Here is a 22,639-nt window from a genome sequence, read left to right as displayed (position 1 = left end):
GCTTTGTGTGTTCTTTTTGACTTTCCAGCACTTTCATTTGGACCCTTGGATGCCCACTGAGCAGATGCTTGAGACCTACGAGTAATCTTCAGATCAGAGCGGAACCATAAGGCCTGTCCTTTGCGTGGGGAGGAGACAGCCCATGTTCTGTGGAAATGAACGGGGAGCAGCAGCTGGATGCAGGTATTGGTTTTGCTGAAGAGAATGCATTTTTCATAGTGCAGGATTCTCTTACTTACCTGTGTTGTCCGACTAGTCTTTCTGCCACTGAACGGGAAGCTCTTTGAAGATGTGAGTTCTTTCTCTGTCCCTAGCAGAGAACCTGGCACTAGGGGGTACTCATAATGTTTGCTGAAAAGGCAAGTAACTTTTTTGAGCAGATATCTTAAAAAAATTTAATTTTGATAGTTATTTTGAATGATTTTTGAAATAATTACAGATTCATGAGAAGTTGCAAAGAGGGAACTAACTGGTCTTTGTGTACCCCTCACCCATTTCTACCATTCGTTACATCTCCTGTAAGTGTAGTACAATATAAAAGCCAGGAAATTGACCTATGTACAAAGTATATGTGGTTCTCTGTCATTTTATCACATGTAGCTTCCCCTAACCATGACCTCAGTCAAGATACAGAACTGTTCCATTACCACAAAGAGTTCTTCTCTACTACACCCGTCATCCACTCCCTGCTTTCCCCCAGCTTTCTCTTGCACCAGGCACCTTGTTACTCTCCTCTCCATCTCTGTGTCATTTCAAGAATGTTATATAAATAGGATTACATAGTATGTGGCTTTTTGAGATTTACTTTTTTCACTCAAGATAATGCCCTTGAGAGCTATCCAAATTCATGCATGTTATCAGTAGTTCCCTTTTATTGCTCAGTAATATTCCATGGGTGTACTACAGTTTGATTAACTATTCATCTACTCTAGTACATTTTCGTTGCTTCCGGTTTTTAGCAATTACAAATAGAGCTGCTGTGAGCAATCATGTACATTAAGATTTCATTTTTCTGGGGTAAATGCCCAGGAGCACAATTGCTGGATCATATGTTTAGTAATGAAACAGCCCAATTGCTTTCCAGAGTGGCTGTACATTCTTACCAGCAATGGATTAGAGATCTGGTTTCTTTACATCCCCTCTGGCATTTGGTTTTCAATTCATTTTGATTTGTATATAGTGTTGTTGAATGTATCTTTTTCTATGGCTGTTTAGTGGTTGCCCTAGGTATAACACAATCTATACCTAACTTAGCATACTTTGCTGGTGTCATCATTTTATTAATTTGAGCCAGGTGTGGAAACTTTACCTCTACAGACTTTGAGAACCACATCAGACACTGTTAAAATTTTGCCTCAACTGTCGAACATAAAGTCAAAAGGAGGAGGAAAATGTATTCTATTTTCCAATATTTGTACTCTTCAAATTGTCCCTTGTTCCTTCCTGATTTTCTAAGATTCCTTCTGTCATTCCATTTCTATTTATGGAATTTTTTTTTAGCCATTTTTTTTTTAGGGTTGATCTGCTAGTGATAAAATATTTTACCTTCCTATGACAGTGCCTTAATTTCCCTATTTATTATTGAAGGATATTTTTGCTGGAAATGGAATTCTGGATAGAAAATTCTTTTCTCTCGTCTCTTGAGAAGTCCTGTGCTTTCTGGCCTCCGTGGTTTCGGATGAGAAATCTGCTGTCATTGGAACCCCCTTTCCTCCAGTCACCCTAAGAGAGGTGTAGTTTCTCTTGCTGCTGTTAAGATTTTTTTCTTTGTCTTTAGTTTTCAGAAGTTTGACTTTTGGTGTATCTTTGCACATATTTCCTTGGGTTTATCTTGTTTGGAGTTTTCTTAGTTTCTTGAAATTACGGTTTTTGCCAAAATTGGAAAAATTTCACCTGTTAGTTCTTCAAATACTTTTTCAGCCCTGTCCTCATTCTCTTTTTCTGGGATTCTGCTGGCACTAGGGTTAGATCTTATATTGCTATTCCATACTCTTTTCATTTTTTTCTTTTCTTTCTCTTTAATTTTAGTCATTCTTCCCTCTGTCCTTCTTATTCTGCTAAGGGGCTTACTATGGAGTTTCCTTGTGGTTATTGTATTCTCAATAACAAAATTTCTATTTTGAGCTGAAGAGGGATGAGGAATGGGAATAGCCCCAACTTAAGCCACAACCCGGCTCCTCTAACCAGGCCTAGAAGCTTGTCTTGAGTAGTTAACCTTTCAGTTTGTTGTGTGCCATCAGCTAATTTTGCAACTTAGAAATAGTTGATTTTCATCATTTTTAGCCAGTGATTTGCTACTTTTCTGGGAGACTGGCTTCACTGAAGTACTTACTCTGCCATTTAGGAAATTGATCAGTGTTTTGTTTTAAATGTTATTGTTAATGCATGGATATAAAGTGCATGCATGTGTGTGCACAAACACACACGTACACACATACGCACATATGTGATGAGTTTGATTCCATTGGTGTCATCCTTCGTTTGATGATCAGACTGCCCCATTCTAGAGCAGTGAGTGATCTTTCAGATTGGTTCCTGTGTTCTTTTGGTGTGATGTCATGTGTCTTTGATAGTTCAGTCCTTGCTTTCTAGTGTAGTAAGAGTCCCAGGTAGCTCTTGCACATTTTTGCCCCAGACTTAACAATCTACCATTTCTCAGGGAAACTGTGTTTTTTATTTTTGGACAGTGGATATAATATTTAGAGACCATAGTCTGGGTGCTGGGGTGCTCATTGATACTAGGTTGTCATTTCTTATAAGGCCTTATCCATAGACATAGCTAGAAACTACACGTCTTTTGAAGAGAAAAGAGTCAGATGGCTTCATTTTATAGTCACAGTTTTAATTTAAAGTTGCAGGGCTTTTACTTCTTTGATTTTATGCTTGTGTCTCTCTCTCTTTTTTTTTTTTTTGGAATTGTGTTGTTTCATAATGATGTTAACATCATCACTTATTTACCCTGTAATATTTCTATAATTTTTTCAATAATACCAACATTTCGAGTATAACAGATAACAGTGTGAGATTTAAAATTTCTTTATGGTTTTTGCCTTAAAATATATTGCACTGGGGTTTGCAGTCAGACATTGTATTTTTTTTTTTAAAGATTTATTTATTTATTTATTTATTTGACAGACAGAGATTACAAGTAGGCAGAGAATCAGGCAGAGAGAGGAGGAAGCAGACTCCCTGAGCAGAGAGCCCAATGCGGGACTCGATCCCAGGACCCCGGGATCGTGACCCGAGCCGAAGGCGGAGGCTTTAACCCACTGAGCCACCCAGGTGCCCCGAGATATTGTATTTTAATATGACATAAAGTAATCCTGTTTTCCTTGTGGTTATTTCACCAACAATTAGGTATTTTTGTTTCAGTTCATTTTTAGTTGGAATTTTTTTCTTTTGATTTAAATATGTCTCTAAAATTTTATAAAGTATCTACATAGTGATAAAGTTAAAATTATGTAACACCATCTCCATTTTCAATCTGGTACTGTTCACCCTTTTTATTTTTCCCTATATATACCATTGGTTTTTATTATTTGACTCTTCTGTTGTTCATTTAAAAATTATAAACATGGGGCGCCTGGGTGGCTCAGTGGGTTAAGCCGCTGCCTTCGGCTCAGGTCATGATCCCAGGGTCCTGGGATCGAGCCCCGCGTCGGGCTCTCTGCACAGCAGGGAGCCTGCTTCCCTTCCTCTCTCTGCCTGCCTCTCTGCCTACTTGTGATCTCTGCCTGTCAAATAAATAAATAAAATCTTTAAAAAAATTATAAACATGTATATGTGTGAGTATATACATAACATATATTCATATTCATATTTCTTAGTTACTAGAGATTGTCCCACAGGAGTATGTAGTAATCTTTCTCCCATTTTACAGCTATATGGATATATATACCGTATTTTATTCAGCCACTTCCTTACAGATGGACATTTGGGTTGTTTCCAATCTTGGTATTACAAATAGTGCTGCAATGAATAGCTTTGTACATATGTCTTTTTGTATTTTTGCCAGCATATCTTTGGGATAGAGTCCTAGAAGTGGGATTGCTGGATCAAAAGGTAAATACATATGTATTTTGCTAGATATTGCCAAGTTCTCTTTCACCAGGTTTGTGTCATTGTGCTTTACCTGCTTAAGCACAGCCTTACCATAGAGTATGTTGTCAAACTTTGGGATTTTATTTCCAATCTGATACCTTAGTGCTGTTCCAATTTACATTTCTTTTCTTTTTTCTTTTTTTTTTTTAAGACTTTATTTATTTAACAGAGAGACAGAGAGAGAGGGAATATAAGCAGGGGGAGTGGGAGAGAGAGAAGCAGGCTTCCCGCTGAGCGGGGCGGTGGTTGGTGGGGAGGTGTTTGATCCCAGGACCCTGGGATCACCACCTGAGCCCAAGGGAAGGCAGACACTTAAGGACTGAGTCACCCAGGTGCCCCTCTAATTTACATTTCTTTTAAAATGAGTAAATTTCCACATGTTTCCATATGTTTAAGGATGACTTGCATTTCTTTTTGATAAATTCTCTTTTCATATATTTTGGTCATTTTTCTACCAGATTATTAGTTTGTTTCTTCTTGGCTTATTAGTAGTTTTTAATTTATGAGGGTTTAGTTCTATAATTCATTATTTATAATGTTGCTGTTGATTTTTTATTTGTAAGTAAGCATGCTGTTTGAGGGAGAAGGTTCCTCCTAGCTAAGGACCATGAGTGTTCAGCCTTATTATGGTTTGGTAATGAAAATTGACTTTCTACTAACCCATACTTCCAGGATGCTCCCAATTTAGTCTTTGTTGGCTTGTTACATTTCTGGTGAAAAATTTCAAAACAATTAAAAACAAATGGAAAATAATATAACAAACACACATGGATAAAAATGAATGGAAAGCAATATAACAAACACTGGTGTTACCTACTGTGAAGAATTAATGTTATCATTGTCCAATATTTGTTCCCATTTTTTTCATCCTGTAAAATATCCTTAACACAAAGTCTGCCATTTTAACCATTTTGAGGTGTACAGTTCAGAGCATGAAGTACATTCACATTGTTGTACAACCATCACTACGGGGCTCTCCACACTTTTTCATCCTCCCAGACTGAAGCTCTGTACCTGTTACACAACAGTAACTCCCCATCTCCCTTTCTCAGGCCTTGGGAGCCACCATTCTCTTTTCTGTTTCTCTGGATGTGGCTGCTGTAGCTCTTGCATGGAAGTGGAATTATAGAGGATCTGTCCTTTTGCAAGTGGCTTACTTAGCATCATGTCCATGTTCATCTGTGTTGTCATGTGTGCCAAGATTTCCTTCCTTTTTAAGGCTGAGTAATGTTCCATTGTATGTATGTACCACCTTTTATTTATCTGTTTATCTATTTATGGATAATTAGGTAGCTTCTACCTTTTGGCTTCTATGACTCTTACTGCTACGAACTTTTGTGTACAAACATCTGAGTCCCTGCTTTCAATTCTTTGGGGTAGGTACCCAGAAGTGGAATTGCTAGGGTGATTGTACTTTTAATTGTTTGAGAAACCACCATATAGTTTTCTACAGTGGCTGCACCATCTTCCATTCCCAGACCAGCAGTGCACAAAGATTCCAGTTTTTCACATCCTTGTCAACACTTGTTTTTTGCTTTGGTCATTCTAGGGGGTATGAGGTGTGTCTCATTGTGGTTTTGATTTGCATTTACCTTATAATGTTAAACATGTTTTCATGTGTTGTCCCCCCCCCTTTTCTTTTTGAAAGAAAAATTTCAGCCTCTTTTGTACTTCCCTTCTAATCCTGTTTTCTCCTCTCATCACCAAAGGTAGCACTGTTGAAGTCGATGAATAGTCTTCCCACCTTTGTTTTTTATACTCTTATTAATATGCATGCATTTATAAAGAGATACTGCGAAGTTTCCTTTGAAGTCTAAACTGTATCTTGTGCTTTTCATTCTGCACCTGCTGTTTTTATTCGATGTGGGGTTTTATTTGAGATTTATCTATGTCAAAACTAGTTCATTCATTTCATCTGCTATACAGTACTACTCTGCTGTAGAACTGCCATAATCTGTCTTTTCTCCTACTGATTGCTTTTGTCTGGTGCTGTTATACACAGTGCTGTGGTGAGCATCCTTGTACTTGCCTCCTTGTGTTTGTCTGAAGCTCAGGCTCCCCTAGGGTGCACTCATTCAGCCCCCGTTCATTGTGAACTCCAGTGGCAGGCGTTGTTTTGGGCAATAGGGATACATCAGGAAACAAAACCCTGCTCTTAGAGAATTTATGTAAATTGGGATTATTGGATTCTGGAATATTTGAATCTTTGCCTACTCAACAAAAAATTTATTGAGTCTGCTGTGACAGAGATATAGGAGTAACCAACACAAAGTCCTGTCTTGACAGAGTTTATTTTCTAATGGGGAGGATAAAAAGATGTATGGTGCACTGTCAAGTAGAAATGAATGCCTTTAAGATAATGAAACTAGAGTCTGGGTTTTCTGCATTAGTTTTCTGCATAAGTACTGATGGAAGGCCTTTCTGGAGAAAGGATGTTCGAGGGGAGGCTTGAATGAAATGAAGCCAGGAATGACACTGGGGAATCAGTCTTTGAGCTGAGGAAATAAACGCAGAGGAGACTTTGAGGAAAGAACATGATTAGAGAATAGTAAGAATCCCAGGGTCACTTGAGTGCAGGGAGCAAAGAGGCTGGTTGGGGATGAAGTGGCAAGAAAGGTAGCCAGAGGTCAGACCATGTTGGGCCTTTGCACTCTCCCAAAGAGTTCAGATTTTATTATAATTGGGATTAAAAGGTGAAATATATAGTGGTTAGGTCTTGGGCTAGAGAAAGAGAGCAATAGAAATGATGGGAAGTGGTTAGCTTTAGGATATATTTTAAAGGTGATACCTATAGAATTCTCTGATGGTTTTGATGTAAGATGTGAAAGAAAAGTTGGAAAGCAAGCATAACTCGACATTTTTGGGTTGAGCCAAAATACAGATTGGTGGTGTCTTTGACTCAATTGGAGAGTACTAAGGAAGAATCAGGTTGAAAATTCAAGTTTGAAATGCCTATTAGGTATGTCAAGTAGTTGGCATTAGATATTAAATGGTAGTCCAGAGTGACTGTAATCGTTACACTCTCACCAGCTTTATATAATGCATTTGAATGAGTTCCTGATGGATTCCAGCAGGAGACAACATGTCACACTTCCGTGCTGTTGAGATTCATCGATAATCAATGCAGTATGGGAGCCCGCCATTTAAAAAGAGCACGTGAATATTTCGTGTGTGAAATCAATTAACTTGTGAAGTAAATTGTGTAAGTTAGGGTTACTAAGTTTATGTTTTTATACCTTGAGTTTTCTTTAATTGGGGCTCATCTGTTTCCTTTTGTTTTGATTTTAATTCCAGATGCTGGATCTGGTATGGAAGAAGTGGAATTAAGCTGGGAAGATTATCTAGAAGAGACCGGGTCCACTGCAGTTCCCTATGGATCGTTTAAACATGTAAGCAGTGACTGTATTTGTTTTACTGACTGTATCCCATTCCTTTGTCCCATGGTACCATTATTAGAGAGTTTAGAGTTATTTTACATTGGAGCACTTGAAAGGATTTGAGTGCTTTTTCCTTCTCCTGCCCCCTTCATTAAGAAAACTGGACATTTTTTATTTCTTTTAATATGTTGTTTTTAAGTAATCTCTACACTCAAATTTGGGGCTTGAATTTACAAACCGGAGATCAAGAGTCACATGCTCTACTGACTGAGCCAGCTAGGCCTCCCTGGACATATTCTAAAATCTTTCTCAGTTTTGTGTATTTTCTGCCACTCAGTGCAGGACTTGTCTTTTTGACTAGTCAAGAATATTGCTTTATTTTTGTCAAAAATTAATATTTTATTTGTAATTGAAGAACCTCTGTAATTGAAGAAAATGGTTTATTTTCTTGCACTTTTTTTTTTTTAAGATTTTATTTATTTGACAGAGATCACAAGTAGGCAGAGAGGCAGGCAGAGGGTGGGGGTGAGGAGCAGGCTCCCTGCCGAGTGGAGAGCCCAATTCGGGGCTCGATCCCAGGACCCTGGGATCATGACCCAGGCTGAAGGCAGAGGCTCAACCCAATGACCCACCCAGGCACCCCTATCAGACAGTTTTAAATAACTATGAGTAATAGGTTAAAGGCTGTAGTAGAATAGATAGGCAACATGTGTGAATAGAAAAGGACTTTCAATAGAGATGGACACTATTAGCGTCAAGTGGGAATCTAAGAAATGAAAAACATGGTAATAAGAGATGTTGAATGCCTGTGACAGGCTTATTGCAGACTTGTAGACCTCACAAATGAGGAATCAGTATACTTGAAGATAAGTCAATATAAATTGCCCAGACTTGAAATACAAAGAGAGGAAAGGTGGAAAAAGTCCAGACCAGAGCATCCAGTGCTGTAGACAGTATAAGAAAAGCTTAATGCTTGTGTAATTGGAATCTCAGGAGACAAGAAAGTGAGGAAAATATATTTGAAGAGCATAATTGACCACATAAGCAGAATAAAGGAGAAAAATCACATTATCAACTCACTATATAGAGAAAAATATTTGATAAAATTCCACATGCACTCCTGATACAAGAAAATTCTTAGCAAACTATAGATGGGAATATCTTTAATTTGTTGAAGGATATCTATAAAAAATCTATAGCAAACTTTATTAATAGTAATATGATGCATACCTTCTTTTAAATATGGAACAAGATGAAGGTGTTGTCTAATATGACTTCTGTTTGATATTGTGTTAGAGGTTCTGACTAGTACAATAAGAAAAACATTAAAACGTGTAAGAATTAGGAAGAAAGGAAAAAATATCATTATTTACAGATATAAAATTAATGACCAACTTTAGCAAGATTGTTAGAAACAAGGTAGCATAGAAAACCTATTATGTTTCTAGGGGCACCTGGGTGGCTCAGTTTGTTGAGTGTCTGACTCTTGATTTCAGCTCAGATCATGGTCTCAGGGTTGTGAGATCAAGTCCCCTGTTGAACTCCTCACTGGTGTGGAGCCTGCTTAAGATTCTCTCCCTCTCCCTCTGCTTCCTCCCTTCCCCTCTCTCATATATGTATATCTATGTATGTATGTGTGTATATATATATATACACACACACACATACACACACACAGGCATATATATATATATATATATCCATTATATATCTATTATATTTCTGTATACCGGGGACAAAGAAAAATGGAAACTGAAAGATGTGATTTACAATAGCATAAAAACATTAAATGGCCAGGAATAAATGTAACAAAAATTTGTAAAGTAACTTCAAGCCATAAAATGAAGGAATATACGTTGTTTATGTAATGGTAGATTTACTATTATAAAGCTGGCAGTTCTCCCCAAAGAGATCTGTAGATACACTGCAACCCATGTCAAATACCAAAAAAATTTAGGTAGACATTGACAATCTGATTCTTTTTTTCTTTAAGATTTTATTTATTTGAGAGAGAGAGAGAGAGCATTAGAGTGTGAGCACAAGTGGGGGTGAGGGGAGGGAGCAGAGGGAGACGGTGAAGCAGACTTCCGCTGAGACAAGAGCCCAATGCAGGTCTCCATCCCAGGACCCTCGGATCATGACCTTAGCTGAAGGCAGACGTTGAACTGACTGAGCCACCCAGGAGCTCCTGTTTTCTGTTTCTGTCATTTTTCTTTGTATTTATTAATTGGTCTTTTATTACTCTAAGAATCTATCCCTTTATTGTTAATTATTTTTTACAGTATGGGCTCATGGGTATTGTTTAAATCTATGGATTATAACCCATTAATTTTTCGATTTTATTGCTCAGATTGTCCCTAATATGAACATTGGGAGATCTTTCTGGTTGGCTCCCATGTCCTTTCTAAATGCCCCCATCATTTTTGGAGCATTTCCTTACTTTCTGGCATCACAAGATATTCTAGGCACTTCATGTGTTTTTTCTGCTCCGGAAGTAGAATCACTCATTTCTCCATGGAGCCCATGTTCTTTTTCATTGGAGGATGGCATTTATAAATGAAGAATTTGTACACTAAGTTTGCTTATTGCTGATGAGTATCATTACTTAGAGTCCCTGTCAATTCACAGAGCTAGGAAATGTATTAGCACCCACATACATGCACATCTGTACTATTCTCTGTCTGTCATTGTGACCTCATTCAGACACTCCTGATTCCAGCTCAGCGCCACCAGGATCGTGCTGGTCTGCTCTTTCCTTGTTTTTACTTCTTTCTCCCACAGTGAGAAACGTGGCTCTCATTTCACAATACATGTATGTATTTAATCTTTGTATACACATGAAATAGTTCAGAATTGCTCACCTTTGCCTTTGTGACCATATAATTTATCATCTGAATTAGGACACTTTGAGAGAGAAACAGGGCATTATTAATTATTATTCAAGGATAACAGGTATAAACATAGACTGTTTCAGGGAAACTGGGAGGTGTGGCCCCTACATATGGTATATATTATCATTATAGCTGTTTTTGTCCTTCCCCTTTTTTAGCCTCATAAATTTTTTTGAAGGATGGAGAAATCACTCTTGAAAACTTAATGTGTTGAAGGTTACTAAAATGGTGAACATTCAGCGATTTATGTACTGAATAGAAAACATTTTCTGTAATCATAGTAGGCTGCTTTGGTGAAAATACTGAGTTCTATTAAAATTCCTTCGGCGTCGGCAGGAACAGAGCAGCACGCTGTTCTCTGTTCTGTTTGGATCACTGCTGTGAGTTAGAATTGGAGTTTCTCAGGTTTTCCTTGAGAAGGTTTTATTTCATTTAGTGTTTCATAATTTAAGTTTTAAAAAAAATATTTTGGCTAAACAAATACTCATTTTAGGTACCTATCTGGTGGTTAATAACATTTCCCTGTTCAGGTGGACACACGTTTGCAAAATGGATTTGCTCCTGGGATGAAACTGGAGGTGGCTGTGAAGACAGACCCTGAAACCTACTGGGTTGCCACCATCATCACCACCTGTGAGCAGCTGCTGCTTCTCCGCTATGATGGCTACGGGGAGGACCGGAAGGCCGACTTCTGGTGTGACATCAGGAAGGCCGACCTCTACCCCATTGGGTGGTGTGAGCAGAATAAGAAGACCCTTGAAGCCCCAGAAGGTAATCAAAGACTTGCTCATGAGATGTGATATGGTACTGCTGTGTGCACAACCTTGAGGTTTTCCTTCTTCCGCACGTGTAGGTTTTTCTAACTGTCTGCGGTTAGCATTTTGAATGAAAATATTGATAAGGAATAATGCACATTTCCCTATCTTTAGAAATTATTTTGGAGGCTTTGTAAAGCCTTGGTTTTTTATGATACTCCTAGGAAGCATCAGTTGCGTATCATCCTGTAAAACTGTGAGGCTCTTTGTGTTTGGGACTTGTAGGTCTGTTTGTCTTGAAGTAGTTAGGCCAGATTTCTGTGCTGTTGATTCTCTTCTGATTTTATTGTCCTGCCTCTTCTCACCCCTCAGTGATTTGGGACCTGTGAGTTCTTAAAATGAGTCACCTGAAGTTCCCTTCCAGGAAAGAGCCTTCTTGGGAGTAGAATCCAAATTGAGTGGGACAGAGACAGTAGGACAGGAGGAGGAGGAAGGTCATGTAAAGATGGAGAAAGGGAAAGAAGGCTTCAGGTTTAAGAAAATACCAGAGCTTATAAGTTTTTCTTTCAGCTACTTATTTTGATGTAATTCAGCTTTACAGAAAAGTTGCAAAAATAGCATAGAAAATTCTTAGACTTTTTTGCCAGTTTTCCCTAAATGTTGATGTTTTACCAAGTTTATGTTCTCCATCCCTCTCCCTCCCTCCCTCTGTCTCTCATATACACACACGTGTGTGATTTTTCAATGAACCATTCAAGAGTCAGTTGTAAGCACGATGCCCTTTTATTCCTACCTTCATGTACTAATAAGGACATTCATTAGCACAATAAAATAATAAAATAAGGAAGTTAACTTTGGTATAACACTGTGATTTAATCTTAGATCTTATTTAGTTTTTACCCATAATGTTTTTATAGTAAAAGGAAATCCCAGATCATATGTCGCATTCAGTTGTCATATCTCGTAAGATTCCTTTAATTTGGAACAGTTTCTTAATCTTTGTCTTTCATGACTTTGACATTTTTGAAAGTTAATGGGCCAATTTTCTCAGTAAGGTTGATTATGCCTTGTTTCTTTTCTGGTCCAGGATTCAGCCCAGGATCATACATTGATTTGATTGTCATGTCTTTTTAGTTTCCCTAAACTTTCTTTGTCTTTCTTGGTGTTGATGTTTTTGAAGAGTACAATCCAATTATTCTTTTAGAACATCCTACAGTTTGGATTTGTCTGATGTTTCCTCAGACTCAGATTGTGCACTTTTGGTAGGAAAAATGCAGAAGTGACTTTCTGTCCTTCTAGGACATCAGTCATCATTAGGGCACACATACTGTTGGTTTGTCCTTAACTGGTGACATTAACTTGTATCACTTGATTAATTTTGTGTATGCCAGGTTTTTCCACCATAAAATTACTTTCATACCCCTAAATAAGTATCTTGTAGGAAGATACTTTGAGATAATGTAAATATCTCATCACTCTTCAAACTTTTATCTACTATTTTTAGCACTGATTTATCATTTTTATCTGAAACAACTATTATTCTAATGTTTACCAAACAGTGTTTTCTAATTCTGCCTACATATCATAATAGGCTTTCTACAAGAGAAAGAGCTTTCCTTTTCCCCCATTTACATACATATATTTGTGTATGTATGAGAGGGTAGACTTGTGATTCTTACTTTACTGAATGGGTTATAATCCCTTACTGTCATTATTTATTTTGATGCTCACATTGTCCTGAATTTGGCAAGTGAGCACCCCTTTAATCTGACTGATGCGTCCTTTGTTATGTTCCCATCATTTTTTTAGTAGTTTCTTATGTTTTAGCTCAAGAAACTCTTTCCCTAAATCAGCCATTTCTTCAAGAAGTCCTGGCTTCTTTTGGTGAAGAATGGTATTTTGAAATGAAGATTTAGGTGTTAGGGTCCTTGGGGGTCTGTGGGCTTCTTAGAAGCCTCTTTTTTTTTTTTTTTTAATTTATTTATTTATTTTGAGAGAGAGAGAACCGGGGGTTGAATGGGAAAGGGAGAAAGAACCCCAAGCTGAGCCCAGAGCCTCATGTGGGGCACGATCCCAGGACCTTGAGATCAGGACCTGAGCTGAAACCAAGTGTTGGATGCTTAACTGACTGAGCTACCCAGTAGCCCCTAGCTGCCATATTTTAAGCGCTTTGTGAAAAAACATTTTAAGAGGAAGCTCTAGAGACGTGAAGCTACTGGCCTACAATCTCATCATGAGAGTCTAGGAAAATGCATGCATCTAATTTAAATGATTTTAGTTGGATACAAGGTTATTATAATGAAAGAGTGAGAGGGAGAGAGTGGAGAGAACGGTGGAGTAAAATTGTTCCAGAGAAACATAACCACAAAGGAGTTGAACATTGTGTCACAAAAAAAAAATTTCAAAAAACCAACTAAGAGAAAGTAGTAACAATGATAGAAGCAGTGAGAAAAAGTATAAATAAAATTTATAAAAATTCAGAAATGAGATGGAAAAAAGGGAGATTTGAAAAGAGAAAAAGTAGGAGTTAGACGAGAACTAGAAATAAAAAAAATACTGGAAATGAAGACTAAGTTAATGTGAACTCAGGAACAAACCTACCATGGATAATAGCTGAAGAGAAATGGAGGATGAAAAGGAAGAAAAATTTTAAAATAAAAAAGAAATGAGGAAAGAAAAAAGACTCGGGGTAGAGTCCTTGAAGAAAACCACCACAGTGAAACAATAAAGTACTATCAACTTTCATTCAAGAAAACTTGACTAAAATACATATAGAAAGGGCTCACTTGCACACAAGAAAATCAAGTGAGAACAGCTATATCAAGGTGTGTTCTAGTGACACTTGAACGGGTAATTTTTAAGATTTTATTTATTTACTTATTTATTAGAGAGAGAGAATGAGCAGGAGGGAGGGGCAGGGGGAGAAGCAGGCTCCTCACTGAGCAGGGAGCCCGATGTCAGATTCGATCCCAGGACCCTGAGGTCATGACCTGAGCTGAATTGAAGGTAGACGCTTAACCGACTGAGCCACTAAGGTGCCCCTGAGACTTGAACTTTAAAGTAAAATAAAATCCCTTCATTATTCAGGCAAAAGTCCCAAATTTCTTGAAAAGGAGGGAAAACAAGATTGTTATCAGACTAATAAACAATAGTGCTTTATGATAAAAGATATTAGGGTAACATAGTTAAGAAATTCAGTAAAAGAATCTATGAGATAAGAGTTTTCCGTCTGGCCACACTGAACTTCAGGTATAAAGGCTATAAGCCGACTCTTAGGAAGATGTGAAGATTGAGGAACAGTGTTCCTCTGAACCCTTCCTAAGACATCCATTGGAGAATGAGCTTCAGAAAACCAAGTGAATGAAGAAGAGACGTTAGCATAAGAACTGTGAATGAGACATTAAATATATGTGTAGCTGTAGAACTTGGAACTAAAGGAATGTTCCAGAGGAGACAGTGTAGTAGTATGTAATGGCTCCGTGATCTGACAGACAGATACAGTGTAACGGTAAACCTGTGAGGCTGTGGGGGGCGGAGGGTGGGGGGGGGGGCGTGGGCCTTGCGGTAAACCTCACTTGCTGCCTTTTCAAAAAACCAGCTTTACTGCAGAGTAGTTAAATGAATTACCTTTTATTTTTTATTTTTTTAAACTAATTATCTTTTAAATGTTAATTGAGAGTAAAAGACAATTACCTGAAACGAGATGGTAAAGAAGAGGAGAAAAAAGAGGTTTTGGCTAATGTTAGTGTTGTTTAGAGAACAAAGAAATGGAAAATAGTCCAAAAATAGAGCTGAAGTGTTATATGAAGGTACTAGTATATACTAAGTATATAAAGAAGAACAAAAACACAAACCTTTCTAAATGCGGAAAGATAGATTTTAAAAAACATGATGTTCAAATAAAATAGATCACATAGTGAGTGCCTGCACATACACACACACACACATCATAACTTATATTTAACAATATGACAAAATTGAGGGCATACCTTTTTTTAAAATTTTCTATTTTTTATTAACATATAATGTATTATCAGGCCCAGGGATACAGGTCTGTGAATCACCAGGCTTACACACTTCACAGCACTCACCATAGCACATACCTTCCCCAGTGTCCATAACACAACCACCCTCTCCCTACCCCCACCCCCAGCAACCCTCAGTTTGTTTTATGAGATTAAGAGTCTTACGGTTTGTCTCCCTCCTGATCCCATCTTGTTTCATTTTTTCCTTCGAGGGCATACCTTTTGATAACATCCATAAACATTAATGGGCTTAGTCTTCTATTAAAAGTAAAAATATAGTTCAGGTTCACTCAGAAAGCAAAACCCACTTTTTAAAATTTAATTTATTTATTTGAGGGAGAGAGAGTGAGAGAAGCGTGAGGGACAGAAGGAGAAGGAAGGCCTCCCACTGAGCATGTAGCCACATGCAGGGCTCGACGCCAGGACCCCAGGATCATGACTTGAGCCAAAGGCAGACACTTAACCAGCTGAGCCACCCAGGCACCCCTGCAAAACTCACTCATGTGCTGTACAGGAGACCCACCTAATGGAGAGATTCTGCAAGGATTAAAATACAGGGATGGACAAAGATATACAAAAATAAAGTCAAATAGAAAAGAAAGTAGGAGTGTAAGTCTTGGTATTTCATAAAGATCAGAAAGCATTAGGAGATAAAAGGGTAACTTTATAATGATAAAAGCTGCAGTGCATGGTAAAAAAAAAAAAAGGTGACCATCTACATATAGTCATGGAGTGTTCTGGTTATCTTGTTTCTTGAAAAGAGAAAAATGTATGAAGAATGGAAGAGGAAGCATATGAATGTGTATATGTGAAGTTCATTTTTTTTGTTTGTTTTGTGAAGTTCATTTTTAAAAAATAAAAGGGTAAGTCTATTAAAAAAGTTTCCTGTGGGAAGAGGAACCCCGGTGGCTCATTCAGTTGAGTGTCTGCTTTCAGCTCAGGTCATGATGTCAGGGTCCTGAGATCGAATCCCTGCGTTGGACTCCCTGGTCAGTGGGGACCCGGCTTCTTCCTATCCCTCTGCCCCTTTCGCCACTCACGCTCACATGCTCTCTCTCTCACCTGCTCTCTCAAATAAATAAATAAAATCTTTAAGGGAAAAAAAAGTTACCTGTGGGGAAGGAAGGAAGTGGAATGAAGGGGGGGGTGGGGATAGAAGCTAGGTTTTCTGAATGTACCTATTTTGTAGATTTGAATTTTGAACTATGTATTTTATATAACTATAAAACAAAATTAAATTTTAAAGAAAATTTCCAAAAAATAAAAAATAAAAGCAGCATAGAAATGTAACTGTGTATGGAGATTGTGAAGTGACCATTCAGAGAATTATTTCATTGACTTTCAGATACAGTAATTTAAATGTACATTCCTAATAGGGGTATACCATAATCACAAAAACAAAAGTAAGCTATTTTTGGTCATCATTGTTAGTGGCAAAATTAATGTTATTTTGAAGTAATATGCAGGTATTGTGGGATCAAGTCATAATGAAATGTGTGAGAGCTAGGGTTTTTAGCAGGAAAGAAAGAAAACAGAAGTTGGATAAATGAAGTTAAGTAGAAACGATGTTTTCATGAATTTGTATTGGAAGTATTGATATGAACTCCTGATACGGTTTATGTCTTTAAAAAAAAGGGAAGACTCTGTTCTAGATACTGAAAAGGTCTAGAAACACAAACAGTATAAAGAATATTAAAAAATGAGCACCCTCGGCACCCTAATTATGACCTCTAAATACCATTTTACCTGAGTAAGTTATTGCTCCTTGGAGAAGGAGCTGATTCCTGGACAGGGGCAGGAAAGGTACAAGCTGAACCTGGGACACCATTCATACCAAGAGTAGGAAAGATGTCAGTAACTGTTTACTAGGGTCATGTGTCAAAAGAGATTCCTGTGGTTAAAGACAGGACCGTGTAAGCATCAGTAAGACAATAGCCGCAGTGACCTGGAACATGTCATATGTGATACAGCCAATAGTTTCCCAGTGAGACTTGTAAACAGAACGCTCACTGATTGCCTTTGGAAGATGCTAGGGAAGCCACTGATGATTTTGAAGGCTGGTAAATACAGGGAAAGATAAAGAGAATCAAACATATATTCTGGCTTTTTTCTGTGAACTACACCTCAGGGTAATGAACTAGTTGAAGAAGTGAAAGTTTTCTTTATAGAATATTTTCGTTAGTAAACAAAAAAAGGGATGATGGAAAAATCACCATTTGTAGTCTCTAATGAATCAGTGTATCTATGCAGTGACTATTAAAAGCTGCTAACACCACAAAAGGAGACAACTGGACTGATTGTGCTTCTTGATGGACATGGTAGAAGGTTACAACTCCACTCACGAACTGTTCTCGACAGTGCCCCCCTCCCAAAAAAGAGATCTGAATTCGATCAAGCCTATAACCCTAAGTACTGATTTATAGAAAATACAGAGGTTAATGGAGCAGCGGGTTACCCACCCACAGGGAGGCAACCAATAAAAGCAGACTCAGAAGAACTCTAAACAGACAAAAGGCTCTCTCTCAACAGCAAATACACTGCTAGAAAAAGAGAGAGTAGGGAGCTGGAAGGGGAGAAAGAGCATATGGATTAAAACAGACTTGAGCAATATATCAGCCATTTGCAGTATATGTATCTCATTGGGATCCTGATTTGACCAAGCAAATTGGAAAAACTGTTTATGAGACATTTGGGTAAATTTAAATTTTGGACTAGATTTTTTTTTGTTGAAGAATTATTAATTTTTAAATGTGTGATATTGTTGTATTTATATCAGAAGTTATTTTCTTTCAGAAATACATACTAGGGTGCCTGGGTGTCTCAGTGGGTTAAGTGTCCAGCTTGTGATTTCAGCTCTGGTCAAGGTCTCATGGGTCATGGGACTGAGCCCCATGTCACACTCTGCACTCAGTGGGGAGTCTGCTCCAGATTCTCTCTCTCTCTCACTCTCTCTGCCTTTTCCCTTCTCATGTACTCTGTCTCTCAAATATATAAATAAAAATCTTTAGAAATACATACTGAGATTAAACTGGATGAAATTATATGATACAATTACGTGATGTTAGAAGTTCGTTCTTAAATAATCGGTGGTTGGGTGGGGCAGACTGTGTGAGGGTATAGATCATCAGGGATTGGCAAAATACCTGTAGAGGACCAGACAGTAAATATTTTAGGCTTTACAGACCATGTGATCCTGTAACAGCTACCTAATGCTACCTTTGTAGTGTAAAGCAGCCGCAGACAGTGTGTAAACAAATGGAACTCTGTTCCAATAAAACTTTAATTATAAATAGACAATAGGCCGAAGTTAGCTCCCAGGTTGTAGTTTGCCAGCAACCCCTGGAAAGACTGACCATGAAGTGACAGTTGTGAAAGCTGGGGTACCTGTCGTCATTATACTATTTTCTCTACTTTTATATGTATCTGAGGATTCCCATCATAAAAAAAAAAAAAAAAAAAAGAAGGTAGTTAATTTTTGGATAAAATTGGGCCCAGCTGGGGTACCTGGGTGGTTCAGTTGGTTAAGCATCTGCCTTCAACTCGGGTCATGATCCCAGGTTTCTGGGATCGAGTCCCGCATTGGGCTCCCTGCTCGGCAGGGAGTCTGCTTCTCCCTCTCCTCCCTGCTTGTGCTCTCTGTTGCTCTCTCTCAAATAAATAAAATCTTAAAAAAAACAAAAACAAAAACTGGGCCCAACTCCCTGTTACTGTATTCTCTTTGTTTTGTGTATACCTCCTATTAAACTAATGAGGAAGTAGATCTATTGAGACGGGGATTTTTTTTAAGCTCTGAAAGAAGTAATATGTTGGAGTCAGATATTAAAAGTACAAATGGATCTCTAAATCACTTTCAGTGGTTTAACTTCTCTGTATTTGGTTGAGTTTAGTTTCTCTGTGTTCTGTAGCTGACGTTATGAGTAATCACTCATTTATCCCCTCATCTAGGCATCAGAGATAAAGTGTCTGATTGGGATGAGTTTCTGCGGCAGACCCTGATGGGAGCGTGTAGCCCTCCTGTTCCACTTCTCGAAGGCGTGAGTATTATTACTTGCAGAATCAGTGTGGAAAACCCTTCTCATCTTCAGTGATATTTCCTGTCCAAGGAATCTTAAAATTGGTTGCTCATTTATCACTCTAATGCAAATAACCATTGTTACTACAGACCTAGACAATGGATGTTGGTGGGTTTAAACTTATCCTCACAGCTTGCCAACTGGTGCCTTACTTAGTGCTTAAAATGTTCTGAATTTGTTGCTAACACATAAAAATCTAGTTTTCCAGATTCTTTTATGAAATTGGAAAATGTGGCCTCTTGGGGCTCTCTGTCATTGAGCAGGTGCTGATTTCACTTCAGGAATTTTAACTCCCACCCCACGTGACTTGAGACTCCCTTTTGTTTTGCTCAGAAGATATCGGACCTGTTGTATTCTTACCACCTACCTGCCTTCAACAGTCCTTTTAAATTAGTGTAGCTTTTAAGCTTGTTAGTGAATATAATATAGATTTCTTGTTTTTATGAAATCCGTTTATTGGTTGTGACATTTTTAAGTTCTATTTTGTCACTTTCTGTCATACCAGTTACATTCTTTGTGGCATATGTGAAATGCAATGTATGAACATTCCAATTTCTCTACATTTTTGCCAACACTTGTTACTCTCTTTGGGTTATAGCTATGCTACTGAATATGAAGCAGTTTCTCATTTTGAGTTGCATTTTCCTAATGACAAATGATGTTGAATATCTTTTTCTGTACTGTTTGCCATTTGTATATCTTCTCTGGGGAAGTGTTTTTGCCCATTTTTTAAATGGGTGGTCTTTTTATTACAGAACTGTAAGCGCTCCTTATGTCTGGTAACAAGTCCAGGTCAGACACATGATTTCCAAATATTTTGTGGACTGTCTTTTCACTTTCTTAATGATACTGTTTGCGGCACAAAAGTTTATTTTGATGTACTCCAGTTTATCTATTTTATTGTTCTTGTTGCTTGTACTTTTGGTGTCGTACCTGATTAGGCTTTGTTAATGCAGGGGTTACAAAGATTTACTGCTGTATTTTCTACACGTTTGATAGTTTTGACTCTGACATCTCATTTTGTGATCCGTTCACATTCCCCTTTAAAACTCGATTGACAGATACTCTCAGCTGACCTTTATATTTTATCCTCTGACTCATTTCCTTATGCTTAGCCAGGTCCTGGCACACACTAAACAAACACTGAGTAAAATTTTAATGAATGAATGAAATCTTGAACAAATGATTTAATAGATATCCAGCTCTACATTGACCTTGATGCTGCCATCCTGATTTTTAGCTGTGAATGTGTTCCTCCATTTGTTCATGTTCTTTTGCATATATATGCATATGTAAGTGTTGCAGAGCCATTCTTATTAGCGAAAAAAAAAGTAACTTTGAATATTAAGAAATGGTTAAGTGAAGGCATTGGAATCAGCATTCCCTTTTATTCTTTATTCTAGCTTTTTAAAAAAAGATTATTTATTTGTGAGAGAGAGAGAGAGCGAGCGAGCACATGAGTGAGGGGTAGAGGGAGAGGAAGAGGCAGACCCCTTGGAGCAGGGAGCCCTGTGTGGGGTCGATGCCAGGACCCCGGGATCTTGACCGGAGCCGAAGGCAGATGCTTAAGCCGACTGAGCCACCCAGGCGTCCCTCTTGTAGCTTTTAATATGTATCTAGAGAGTGATAATTAAACTTTTCCACTCCATCAGCATAATCAAAACACTCTGTTGATAGGAACATTGTTGCGAAATGAGTAAAAAACCAGAAACAGCTGAAGTGCCATGAGTAGACAAGTGGATAACTTGCTGCTCATTTACACCGCGGAGCGCCGATAGAACAGTGTGAGAGAATGAAGGAGGTTTGTGTGCTACAATAGAAGGATAGCCATGATGTATTAAGTGGGAAACATGAAAGAGTATACAGTGCCCCTGTTTTTTTCAAAAAACATGAGAGAGACAGACACAGGTAGATGTTGACTAGTGTGTAGAAAACCCAGGTTCAGAGTGGGCGCCAGGCTGTTCACCATGGTTCTTTCTCGGAGGTGGTATTGTGAGGGATTTTGACTTTTGCCACGTTCGATTTTTTGTTTAATGGTGATCATATTTGCTTTTACAATCAGACTAAGTAGTCATGATAATTTAAAATTTTTTACTAGATGAAACTATACAACATAGTCCTAGAGACAAGTCTATTAAAATACTTTCATTGCATTATAAGTAGAATTTTCTCTAAGGTACACATTTTCATGTCATCTAGAAATAATACTGTAGAGACTTGTATGATATTAGGCCTTTCGATGTCACGGCTTTGAGTGGGTAGAAATATAAAGGCTCATTGAAGATCTTTTACAGCTTGACTTTAAAATACTGTGTGAGCTTCTCATAATCGTTTTCACCTCTTGTACCTACAGCTCCGCAACGGGAGGAATCCTTTAGATCTCATTGCTCCAGGCTCCAGGCTAGAATGTCAAGCTTTCCGGGACTCATTAAGCACTTGGATTGTTACTGTAGTAGAAAACATTGGGGGAAGGCTGAAGCTGCGTTATGAAGGACTTGAAAGTTCTGACAATTTCGAGCATTGGTTGTATTACTTGGACCCGTTTCTTCATCACGTTGGTTGGGCTGCTCAACAGGGATATGAGCTTCAGCCCCCATCAGGTGAAGATGTCTATATAACATTTTTCTTTTAACTGTTACGTTAATGTTATGTTTTTACTAACATTGACAAGACTGAAAAATAGTATGATACTGTGTATTACAAAAGTGTAATAGACACTTTTAATAGACAGTAGTAATTGCAAAAAAACCCTCACATATTTAAGTGCCTCTTTTTCTTTTGTTTTATTAATTTAGTAATTTGCCACACACCTTGATGTACCTTATGGACTCCTGCCCCAACTCATACTGACCCCTTACCAAAATTGAAGGAAAATTTTCTAGGTAGCATTTAGCTAGGTACAGGAGTAGGATAGGTCTTAGGATAGGTCTTGATTCAGAGTGAATTGTTAACTAGAAGAAATGACAATGATCTCAAAACCGGAGTTACCTTTTAAAGCAGTCTGCACTTCTTCTGTGCTTCCCTTGGGGGCTTACGCAATTTTGTGGCCTGCAGCAGTCCTTCTGATCTTGCTGCGGGGATTTTGCCCAGGCCGACTACCCAGCTCTCAACAGAGGGGACAAAGTCCTGAAGTCAGAGTGCAGGTTGTGTGAGTACAGATTGTGTAAATGCTCTGGAGCCCTTTCTTTTCCCCATGGAAAGTGACTTTTCTGTTTAGACGAATGCTTTCAGAATAGATAGAACGTGTGTACATTCTCCTCACTTAAAATGTCCTGTCTTGTTTTATAAAAGCCATCCGGCATCTGAAGAATGAAGCTGAGTGGCAGGAGATCTTGGCCAAAGTGAAAGAGGAGGAGGAGGAGCCATTACCATCATACTTATTTAAGGTAAAAACAAAACAGGACGGATTGGTGCGCA

General features: G+C 38.1%; 1 protein-coding gene across 6 annotated transcripts in view; it reads left to right on the top strand.

Moving 5' to 3' along the window:
• SFMBT1 (Scm like with four mbt domains 1) overlaps window positions 1–22,639 on the top strand; it is a 115,435-nt gene that overhangs the window by 65,396 nt on the left and 27,400 nt on the right. For all 6 annotated transcript variants that reach the window (XM_032868295.1, XM_032868294.1, XM_032868298.1 and 3 more), the window contains 6 exons: window positions 29–183; window positions 7,396–7,490; window positions 10,900–11,140; window positions 19,095–19,183; window positions 21,576–21,822; window positions 22,514–22,608. In XM_032868295.1, coding sequence (XP_032724186.1) covers window positions 156–183; window positions 7,396–7,490; window positions 10,900–11,140; window positions 19,095–19,183; window positions 21,576–21,822; window positions 22,514–22,608 — 795 coding nt within the window. In that variant the 5' untranslated portion in view covers window positions 29–155. The remainder of the gene's footprint in view (window positions 1–28; window positions 184–7,395; window positions 7,491–10,899; window positions 11,141–19,094; window positions 19,184–21,575; window positions 21,823–22,513; window positions 22,609–22,639) is intronic.

Source organism: Lontra canadensis, unplaced genomic scaffold (genome assembly GCF_010015895.1).
Source record: "Lontra canadensis isolate GAN:19392208 unplaced genomic scaffold, GSC_riverotter_1.0 scaffold35, whole genome shotgun sequence".
NCBI lineage: Eukaryota > Metazoa > Chordata > Mammalia > Carnivora > Mustelidae > Lontra > Lontra canadensis.
Note: the sequence above shows the minus strand (reverse complement) of the source record. Positions and strands in the feature narration are given on the sequence as shown.